The 12,234-nt window shown below is 35.8% G+C and overlaps 1 protein-coding gene across 1 annotated transcript in view; it reads left to right on the forward strand.

Moving 5' to 3' along the window:
• The window catches only part of ALDH1A1 (aldehyde dehydrogenase 1 family member A1), a 48,116-nt gene extending 44,826 nt beyond the window's left edge, over positions 1 to 3,290 (forward strand). The window contains exon 13 of the mRNA XM_070431494.1: positions 2,676 to 3,290. Within this exon, the coding sequence (XP_070287595.1) occupies positions 2,676 to 2,748 (73 nt within the window). The 3' untranslated portion in view covers positions 2,749 to 3,290. The remainder of the gene's footprint in view (positions 1 to 2,675) is intronic.
• Positions 3,291 to 12,234: the final 8,944 nt, after the last annotated feature.

Below are 12,234 nucleotides of genomic sequence, written 5' to 3' on the forward strand. Positions count from 1 at the left end.
TTACTTTGTACAAAAAGCTATAGCAAAAGGTTAGATTATTCTGAAGGACATGTCAATTTTGTTTAATACAATTTGGTCAAGCCATAAGGAAATTGAGAAAGAAAGGGATGAAAAAACAGGAACCAACCCTCAGTAATTTCCTGAAAATCTGGAATGTTGGCATAGATAATTTTCTTCTTTAAAATACAAAGGGAAAAGTTTTATGGTAAATACTACTTCAAAAATTCTAGCTGAGGATGCTGCCATTAATGTCCACCTGAAACCAAATTGGGCAACCTTAATAAACAAGCCATTTTCTACAAGATGATCAAAGAGAATTATTGAAGCGATCACTTCAAACAACTCCCAAGAGTTCAATTATAATTTATCCTCAACGATTGAAAGGCAGAATTCATCAGTTGGGAACAGAGTCCTCACAGACCTAAAACTAGTGGTATGTAGACCCCCATGTGGTGGTGATGCTGAGTGCCTGAACCTTCATTGGATTCTAGATCATGGTGCTGGCACTGGACTTCATTGAATGACAGAAATTCCCCTCTTTGTGTAATTGCACGCATTGTTACTTAGGTTAACCTAAGTTGAGAGTTAACTGCCATTTCAAATTTGATTGGCTCTCAGCACCTCACAAGAGTTGTCTTTCCTCCTGTGCCTTTTGGAAAAGGGGAGCATGAGAATTTTATAAACTACTGAGCTTATAGAGAGAGCTCACATGAATTTTGTTTTGCTTGATTATATTTGCTAAGTCAGCTCAGCAAACATTTCCTCCTTACTTGATTAGTACCTGGCTCATTTCTGGGTCCAGACTGAAAAACAGATGCAGCTTGGGACTAGAGCAGTGGTTCTCAACCTTGGCTGGACATTAGAATCACCTGGGAATCTTGTTAAAATCCTGATTCCTGGGCCTCATTAGTAACAAAGAAACAGAATTTCTGGAGGATGAGGCCCAGAAATCAGGATTTTAACAAGATTCCCAGGTGATTCTAAAGTGCAGCCAAGGTTGAGAACCACTGGACTAGAGTGTAGGTCCTGGAGGAGAAACATGGGTATCACCTGAAAGTCTGTTGGAAATGCAGAGTCTCAGGCCTCTCTCCAGACCTACTGAAACAGACCAGCATTCAGTCAGGTCCCAGGTTATTGGTATATTGAAGCTTTCAGAAGCACAGAACTAGTCACCCACTGACGAGTAAGATTAAGTAAAGAGGTGTTTTTGTGTTATGTCATAGACATATATATGCATAGGTAGATTATTAAGGAGCAGGAGTTACTTCAACCTGAGTACAATAACCACAATACTATCCTGACAGTTTCAAGTGTCCTGTAACCCAAAATACAATGGAAAGTCTATTGGCAAAAATCACGGATTAATTTCTCTAACTTTGTGCGATAAAATACTATCCTTTAATGGGTTTCAGACAACTGAGGCTAAACCCTTTAATTACTTTGAAAAGCATGCTCACTGAAGCTTTTAGAAGGCATTTTCTGAAGCTTAATGGCCCAAGAAAATAACCAGAGTAAGAGGATTAGGTTACCCAGGAGAAAAAGATGCCTTCTACATACCTGCCTACATTGCTAGAAGGGAGGGGTAGAAAAGATCAAGATCTTTTTCCTCTGTACGCCTACATGTGCATTATGATATGATTTTAAGAGTACTTGTAAGTGCATGTAATTTAATGCTCTGATCAAAACAATACAGAGAATAACTTAGCCTAATCTTTTTAGTCATCTATTTAACAAAGGACGTATCATAGTTTTGAAAACTGATAGAAGGTCTTGATAAACCTGATAACATACCAGGTCCCAATTGATTGACTCAGGTTAATTCCTGATCATTTGGGTTGTATTTAAGAGAAAAAGAAAAAAAAACACAACAAAACATGAGAGAGGCTAGATGACTAGAAAAACCCAGCAACCACAAAAAGTCCAAAAGGTCTGAATTTAGGCCAATGAACCCTCTCCCCTTCGTAAAAACAAAATAGATAAACAAAAAAGAAAAACCTATAACAATAGGTCAAAATAAAAAAATATCTTACCTATTAAGAATCAAAAGATATCATTAAAATTACAGCCAGAAGATACTTTGTTTTAAGCCCTCTCTAATAGAGCATGTTAGAATGAAGATGGAATCATGGTTATTTTTAACCCCCTCATCTGGGCCAATCACATGAATTTACTAATCTTTCTGTACTATTCAAATGGATTATACAGGGTGAGGCAAAAGTAGGTTTACAGTTGTGAGTACATGAAACAGTTTAGTATTTATTATTTTCCATACGAACAACTGTAAACCCACTTCTGTCCCACCACCCTGTATATTACTATATCTCCTCTTGTGCTGTGTCTTATTTATTTTAACCTAACCTAGAATTTGTGTGTATGTGTGTGGTGAGCTCTTTTCTGGTTAAGTAGAACAATGTCAAAAATTGACAATTTCTGTAAAATCAACTGAGTATGCATGCTCATTAAAAATGCAAAAAAAAATTGTTTGAAAGTTTCCCCTCAAGGAGATTTATGTAAGACCAGATATCTTATGGTTGGCTAGCTGCTATTTGAAATGCTTCTGTACACAGAAAATATCTTTCATTTTTCCCAGCCAGATAAGCAGGAACCAAATCATGGACTGTTGCATTTTGTAGTGCTGTGCTAAATTCTCTGGGTTTTTCCCCCACTCTCTCTAGGGGAGAATATGGTCTCCATGAATACACAGAGGTTAAGACAGTCACAATGAAAATTTCTCAGAAGAACTCATAAAGAAACTACATGGAAAGACAGAAGAGTCCTCAATGGCTAAGCATCTCATGCTGTCACTAATATATTATGGTGGGTTTTAAATACAAAAATGTTTTCTTGACTTTTTTTTAAAAAAAAACATAAGCTGATCATATTAGCATTGATACTACACATAGAATACTTACGTGTAGCTTATCCTGAATCATTTGCCTTCTGGTATGTGACCTCCAAGTCCTATCTGTAATAAAAAGGATGGATTTAGATGAAAGATCTCTCTAGCTCCGTAATAGTCATGTGCTTTTCTTTGTAGCTACTTGTCCAGGATAATCATTGTATAGAAGAGGACCAGTTGTCACTTAGCTTCTTCCCATTAACAGCCCCTTGAATTACTTAACAAGCCTGTTAACTGTAGGGTAGATGTACTCTGTTCCATTTAGTTGTGAAGTCCTTAAATTTTGTTGAAATGTTTCCAACAATGTCATGTCTTCTTCTCAAATGAAGTAATCTCTGAAATACTTAGCTGTAATCTAATCACAGAGCTTAATAAAAACAACCTTGCATGATTCTGGTTAAGTTTGAATTTTTTTAAGTTGAAGTCTTGGTTATGGTGACTTATTCTCCCTGTCGCTCTAAATCAGTGTTAATTTGAGCATAAAGTTGCATTTAAAAATAAAAGTCTAGTCTACTTAATCTCAAATGGATAAACATTTTATTTTTCAGAGGAATTGTTGAAATTATTAGCAAACTTTGCGATAGATGGTCCCCATCCTTCAGCAAGCATTTATTGAGTTCCTACAAAGTTATGGGATTAAAACACATAGAATTCTATGTTAGGTGTTATAGAAAACAGGTGAATAGTGGATGGTCCATGATCTCAATTTAGTGGAGAACAAAAATACTATCAAAAAGAAAGGAAAGAAAGAAATGAATGGAGCTTATAATGGAAATGAGAATTCTAAGAACCATAAGAGTGCTGTAATGTGCCAAAGCGGTAGCCATGACCTCTAACTGCAGGTATTGAGTCTGGCCTCATGAAGAAAATTTGACTGGATATGAACCTTAATTGATGATTGATTTGTAATGAAAAGGGGGAAAGAGGTTCCACAACACAGTCTCTCAAGACAGGTTCCATTAGAAAAAGTTTTTGAAAAATTCTATAAACATAATATCCCCTCTTTTTTTTTTTTTTTTTTTTTTTAAATATATTTTATTGACTTTTTACAGAGAGGAAGGGAGAGGGATAGAGAGTCAGAAACATCGATGAGAGAGAAACATCGATCAGCTGCCTCCTGCACACCCCCCACTGGGGATGTGCCCGCAACCAAGGTACATGCCCTTGACCGGAATCGAACCTGGGACCTTTCAGTCCGCAGGCCGACGCTCTATCCACTGAGCCAAACCGGTTTCGGCAATATCCCCTCTTATAGTTTCAAATTGAACATTGTCATATTCCAGGTTCCGAAAAGCCTAAAAAAACTAATACATTTCCCCCCAAAATTTAACCAGAGAACTTGCCTTTACCCTACCCTCATTTAATACCAATTAACACTAAGAAACCCATGCTGGAAGATGCTGTTCTATGTAACAAGTGTTCTGTGTGTTCTGAGGAGATATCTGGGGATCAAGGGGAAGCAGCTGAAATAACATTCTCTGTATAAAACAGGACCATACTTACATATTTATTCTCTCATGTAAAGAGCTTCTGCATATGCTCCCATGTAAGAAGCAAAATAAGTTAATTTTTGGTATATTACTGTGCATATTCTAAAATATTCTTGGTTCAACAGCTTAAAACTCAAGCCTAGTAATCTTTAGGATAACATTACATAAATAATTAAGTTTATCATTTTAACATTAATAGGTACTTCAGGGACACTATTATTAGGACATTATAATAGCTGCCTCAGTAGAGTACACCAATGTGTGAATAAAATTCATGAGCTTCCAGTCCTAAAACAATTTCAACTCTGAATACAAAATTTCTCAAAATTGTGTGGACCTATAAGATTTGCAATCTTGACTACCTTGTAAATCTGGGGGCATAATTACCATTTTGAAAACTGGAGGAATCAGAGTCTTAGGGAGACCTGAAAGGTCTTCGGACATTGACAGGGGAAAATATCCAAATACAGAGGATGGTTATGTTTTCTGAATACCAGACAGTGTCTACATTTTTAAAAGATCTGTTTAAAACCAGCATAAATTAATAGGCAGACAAGTTAATATTGTAATGGCATCACACCAGAACCTTTTTTTAAATGTATAACAAAGAGGGCTGAACACAGAATAAGACAAAAGCCAGAAGCAAGTTTAAATATTTGAAAAGTTAACCTTCACTGTATAAATAAGACATTACAGGATTAAACAGAAAATATCTGTTTTATATTGGCTCATTCTGAGCCTGCAGACATTATTTGTATTCCTTTTTCCCCAATTTATAAAGCCACACTAGCAATAATTCTTAAAACCTTAAAAAAGATAAAAGGTATCTTATTAGTCCATGTGCTACAGAAAATACAAAAATATATGTTGTCCTCAATACCCACATGGTAAAAAGCATTTTTTATTTTCAGGAATATCAGACTGTCACAGAACTTGGAGTAATTGTTTATTAAGAGGCAATCAGCCCAGCCACGTGGCTCAGTGGTTGAGCAACAACCCATGAACCAGGAGGTCAGGGCACATGTCCAGGTTGCAGGCTCAATCCCCAGAAGGGGCAGTGCAGGAGTCAGTCGATCAATTATTCTCTCTCATCATTGATGTTTCTCTCTCTCCCTCTCCTTTCCTATCTCTGAAATCAATAAAAAATGTATTTTTTTTAAAAAGAGGCAATATCAGGACTTAGACATGGATTCTTCAGTGTCCAATGTCCTTTCTCCCTTCCTATGTTTTAGAATACATACTTTCTAGATTTATTTTAAAACAGCCATGGAGAAATAGGACATCAAAGAAATACAAAGAATTGCAAGAAAATATTATGAACAACTATATGCCCACAAATTGAACAATCTGGACAAAATGAACAAATTTCTAGAAACATAATCTTCAAAAACTGAATCAGGAAGAATGAGAAAATCTGAATAGACAGATTACAACTAATGAAATCAAAGCAGTAATAAAAAAAAATCCCAACAAACAAAAGACCGAAATCACATGGCTCACAGGAGAATTTTACCAAAAATTCAAAGAACTAACACCTATCCTTCTAAAACTATTCAAAAAAATTCAAGAGGGAAGACTCCCACGCTCATTTTATGAAGCCAGCATTATCCTAATCCCAAAACCAGATAAATACACTATAAAGAAAGAACATTATAGGCCAATATCCCTGATGAACATACCTGTAGATGCTAAAATCCTCAATATAATATTACCAAACCAGATACAGCAATATATTAAAAAGATCATACAACATTATCCAGTGGGATTTATTCTGAGGGTGCAAGGTTGGTACAATATTTGCAATCAAATGTGATATACCACATGAACAAAAGAATAAAAAATTATATGAGCATTATCAATAGATACAGAAAAGCATTTGATAAAATCTAGTACCCATTTATGATAAAAAGTCTCAGCAAAGTGACAATAGAGGGAACATACCTCAATATAATAAAGGCCATATATGAAAAAACACACAGCCAACATCATACTCAATGGACAAAAATTACAAGTGTTTCCCTTAAGATCAGGAACATTTTTCTCTTTCAGCATAGTACTGGAAGTCCTAGCCACAGGGATCAGGCAAGAAGAAAAAGTAAAAGGCATCCAAATGGGAGAGGAAGTAAAACTGTCATTGTTTGCAGAGGACATGTTACTGTATATAGACAACCCTAAAGATTCCACCACAAAAACACTACTAGAACTGATAAATGAATTTGGCAATGTAGCAGGATACAAAATTAACATCCAGAAATGGATGACATTTCTCTACACCAATAATGAACTATCAGAAAGGAACTAAGAAAACAATCCCATTTACAATCGCATCAGAAAAATAAAATACCATCCTGGCTGGAGGTGTTCAGTGATTAGAGCATCGGCCCACACATCGAAGGGTCATGGGTTTGATTTTTGGTCAAAGGCAGGTACCTGGGTTGTGGGTTCAATCCCTGGCCCCGATCAGGGTGCATGCAGGAGGCAACCAGTCAATGTGATTCTTACATCAATATTTCCCTATCTATCTATCTATCTATCTACCTACCTACCTATCTATCTATCTATCTATCTATCCCCATCCCTCCTCCCCTTATAGTCTCTCTGAAAAGCAGAGGGGGAGGGGAATAGCCTCAGGTGAGGATTAACAATAACAAATAAAATAAAATAAAATGCCTAGGAATTCAATTTAACCAGGGATGCAAAGACCTGTACTCAGAAAATTATAAGACATTGAAGAAATTGAAGAAGATGCAAATATATGAAAGCATATACCATGTTTATGAATAGGAAGAATTAACATTATTAAAATGTCCATATTACCCAAAGCACTCTATAGAATCAATGCAATTCCTATCAAGATACCAATGGCACATTTCACAGAAATAGAATATTCAAAATATTTATATAAAACCACAAAAGACCCCAAATAGCAACAGCAATCTTAAGAAACAAGAACAAAGTTGGAGAAATCACACTACCCGATTTCTAATTATACTACAAGGCCACAGTAATCAAAACAGCATGGTACTCGCCTAAAAACACTCATATAGATCAATGGAACAGAATGGAGAGAGCAGAAATAAACAACTTTATGGTCAATTAATATTTGACAAAGGAGGCAAGAGTATACAATGGAGTAAAGATAGTTGATAAAACAAACAGTGTTGGAAAAGTTGGACAGATATGCACAAAAAAATGAAACCAGATGTTAGACTCAACACCATAAAAATCCTAGAAGAAAACATAGGCAGTAAAATCTCAACATTCCTATTAGTGCTATTTTTCCTGATATATCTCCTCGAGCAAGGGAAACGAGAAAAAATAAAAAAATGGGACTGTATTAAAGTAAAAAGTTTTTGCACAGCAAAGGAAACCATAACAAAATGAAACAACAACCCACTAAATGGGAGAACATATTCACCAATGATACAGCAGAGAAGGTGTTGATACCCAAAATTAAGAACTATGTACAGATGATGCATTATTGAATTGTGTACACCTTAAATCTATAAAATTTTATTAACCAATGTCACCCCAATAAATTCAATAAAAAATTTTTTTTTCAAAAATTAAGGAGAAATGGATGTGATAGCTAAATTCTGTGCATCCCAAAATTCAGTGACTGCCAGGAGGGCATGGAAGCCTACTCTTGTGACATGCTGGGCCTGTGCTATTCAGGAAGATATCATCCTGAATGAAGGCACAAATGTGGGCGATTAGCTCCCTCATCACTCTGACTTTCAGTACAGATGGCATCTCTCTCTCCCTGAAGACAAAGCTACAGAATTCTTGGTGGAGACAAGATTGCTCTCCATCAGTGGTTCTCAACCTTCCTAATGCTGTGACCCTTTAATACAGTTCCTCATTTTGTGGTGACCCCCAATTTTATTGTTACAAATTGAACATAATTAAGGATAGGGATTAATCACAAAAACAATATGTAATTATATATGTGTTTTCCGATGGTCTTAGGCGACCCCTGTGAAAGGGTCGTTCGACCCCCAAAGGGGTTGCGACCCATAGGTTGAGAACCTCTGCTCTAGATCATGTCTCCACACTGGCCCTTAAATTCCAGATAGTTAATTATTTATCCCAGGGAAAAATAGCTGCATTCATAAACATTAGGATAATTCCAAATCTCTGGAAAGTCAACTTCATTGCCCAGTAAAATATCTATGCCAAAGTTATAGTAATGTTTTCTGCACATTTACTTTAGTGCCAAGTGGCGATTAGTTTCATAAGCATTTAGTTTTTTAAAGAAATGAACATCTGAGGTTTTTAGAAATGTTCAGAGAAACCATGCTATTCTATGAACATAATGCTATCCTGAAGTGATTCCTAGAGAATTTTAGGATTTCAGTTTGTTGACTTTCTGTCAAATCCGTGTTTAAATGTTCCTCAGGCCTAGAAAAATATGCTAAATATGAAAATACACAGTTTATTTGTTAACTGATTTTTAAAAAATTTTTATTTTAAAATAATTTCAAAAATTTGAAGGAGCTGCTCTAGCAATGCAAAGAACCCCCTTATCTTTTATTCACTAATTTCTAACATTTTCCCATATTGACTTTATCCCTCCCATCTTCATATTGATTTTTTTTTTCTTGAGACAAACTTTTGAGAATAACTGTTGTATTTCATGTATCTTTACCCCAAAACACTTCTATACCTTTTTCTAGGAACAAGATAATATTTTCACAAAACAACAGTATGATTATCTAATTGAAGAACTTTACCATTGACAAAATACTGATCTCTAATATACGATCCACATATACTTTGCTCTAATTGTCCCACTAATGTCCTTTATGCCATTCCGCCCCCCCGCACCCCCCCCCCCCCCCCGTGATCTGAAACTTAATCTAGGATCATGCATTGCATTTACTTATCGTGGCTTCCTTTTGTCTTACTAATCTTTTATAATAGCATTATAACCCATGAACACACTTAATATTTAGTCATCTTGGTTAGTTCTGCCTTGGAATGGAGAGACTTAGGGGACACAAAACTCACAGAGTTACCGAGTTAACAGAGAAAAGGGTGTTGAATGATTCTACAGAATACTTCATTTTAAGATTTGATTATTAATTACCATCTGCCATGATAAACAAACAAGACTGTTTATATGGGCTGAAAAATACGTTTTCTCCCTTGGACAATTTGAAGAAAAGATATATGTTCCCTTAAGGCTGCTAGTGCTTGTTCCATCTATTATCACAGTATTGCCTCTTTTTTTTTTTTTTTAATTTCACTTCCTAGATTATTTAAATATTCTTCCTTAATAACAGGTGGCCTACATTCTGATGATGTCTGGGAAGGCACCTTAATTTTAATTAGTTACAAATCCCTTAGCCACATGGAAACATTTTAAATGACTTTCCTTCCAAAGTACAATGGTAGTAGAAAGACCTTGACGTTCGGAGTGAAAGAGATGCTAAGTTATGTTTCCACCTTTCACTAAGATATTAGGTCAACTACCACACCTTTGTCTTTTAGCAACAATTCAACAGAAAATGGTGGCTACTGATATCTGGGAAGCAATGTAATGTTCTACAAAGTCACCTGGGCCCTTAGGACCCAGCAATCTGGTTTCAAATTCCTGCTCTGCACTCACTGGCCCTGGGATTTGAGCCAACATATTCAACCTTCCTCAATTCCATTTTCTTTATCTGTAAAAAGGAATTAATAAGAGTATGTATTTACCTAATTGGGTTATTCTATTAAGTGAAATAGTCTTTATAAAATGCTTAGTAGGATTCCTAAGATATAACAAGTGCCTAATACATATTAATAATCTAGGGATAACATCTTGGCATTAATAATAATATCAACAAAAAATGTTAAAGCTTCTTTAGACTCCAAAGAAAGTATCTTTCTCATAACATTGACTTTGTATCTTCTATGTGTTCTTTTTCTCATTCTTTCAGTGCCCTAGCTGTTAGGTCAATCTTAGATAGGACTTTATAATAGTGATTTGTCCATCCCTCCTTCCATCATTAAAAATATATATATAATTTCCTTCAATAAAGATTGAAATTAACCTTCAAAGAAAGAACAGGCTAGAGAAGAACAAGAGCAAAAAACTTCACTTAGAATTGAGGTTAAAAATTTAAATACACTTAATATACCAAAGTGGAGTTACTTCTAATTAAATGAACTCAACTGCCATTCACCACTGAGTTGCCAATCATCGTGATTAATCTTTAAGCTAATAGTCAGGGACAGTGGAACCAAGTGAACAACAAACAGAAGAGGCTGGTCTCAAATGCAGCATAGCAGCCCACAATGACATGGGTCACCCAGTGATTGATTCAGACTCAGCCCACATGCATTCAGTGTGGGAGGATTAGTGACCTTAAAAGCACACGGCTTAGCCTTTGTGCTCAATGTTCAGTCATTCCGCACTCACGTAACCACAAAATGTCAGAGCTAGTGTTCTTCTAGCCCAGTAACTTCATTTCAGTGCATGAGGAAATCAAGACACCTGAAAGGCCACTAAATTAGCACTGGCAGAGTTTTGCTAATGCCTCCTGTGTCCTGACTGCTACTTTGGTGTCACTGTTTGTGTGCCAGGTGGCACTATAGATGTTTGATCGATGTTTCATTAAATATGTAACATCCATTGTTGTACCTTATTACATTTTTTTTCTTTTGTCTAAAGAAAGGGAAATTATATAACGGCCACTGTTACATTTGGTTGTATATTTTTTAATTGGAATGTGTTCATTTTTATCTAAAAAAGAAAAGGCTCTTAAGTGATAGTTTTTTTTATAAGCCTTCAAATAATACAAATTAGTTACAATCACTTACAAAGCAGAGTGTCATAATTTAAAGACAAAAATTAAAATTAATTATATTTATTTACTTAAGAGTTATCAGAAGTCTACTGTGTACAAAACACCACGAACTGCCAAGAAATAATGAGTATTAAGTCCTTTGTTCTGCGCCTTACAGAGGTTGCTTCATATAGAAATGAAAGATCTTAGTTTCACACTGTTTAAATCTAATAGATGAGAAATATACCCAAAATTATGGAAATAAAAGATAGAATATACAGAATATGCGGAAGATTGACAGCAGCAAAATCTAGAGTTGTTTGGAGGGAGGGAAATGGTTTCTCCCTGGAGTGGCTTTCACAGAGGAGGAAGCATTGGTCAGTCTGACACAGAGTAGGAGCTGAGCAAGTGCAGATGAAGCAGGAACGATGTTCTGGCCTGGAAATGAGGAGTAAAACTGTGAATGCCCTAGGTGTATATAGTCAACAGTGAAGATCTGGCTTTTTTGAGAGATAAAGCTGAACAGGCAGTTTGGGGTAAGATCATGGAAACCTTGAATCCCAAGCTGAGCCATAAACACTTAATTGCAGGGCTGGCCGAAAAAGGTGAAGGGATTAAGAAAAAAAAAAAAAAAAACACCAACAACTCACAGACATAGACCATGTATGGTGAAAGGGCGAGGTAGAAGAGGGAAAAGGAGGCATCAGTGGTGTTGGAAGGACACTTGACTTGAGGTGGTGAACACAATATAATACACAGATGTGTTATAGAATTGTATACCTTAAACCTATATCATTTTATTCACCAACGTCATCCCAATAAATTCAATTTAAAAAGGATAAGTAGAAATCTTCAAATGAATGGTAAATTCATTGAGGTTGAGTTTTTTCAATTAGATTATTACTTTTTAAAATAAGTAAAGGTTCACATGTAATTGTAAGAAATAATAGAAAGAGGTCCCCAGGGCTAACATGTTATAAAACTCGAGTACAATAGCACAACCAGAACATCAAGGTCATCACAGCCAAGATACAGAACGTTCCACTAGCACCTAGATCTCTCCTGCTGCTCT

The sequence above is a fragment of the Myotis yumanensis genome, unplaced genomic scaffold (genome assembly GCF_028538775.1).
Source record: "Myotis yumanensis isolate MYYU_CA2020_CCGP unplaced genomic scaffold, mMyoYum1.0.hap1 SCAF_12, whole genome shotgun sequence".
NCBI classification, from domain to species: Eukaryota; Metazoa; Chordata; class Mammalia; order Chiroptera; family Vespertilionidae; genus Myotis; species Myotis yumanensis.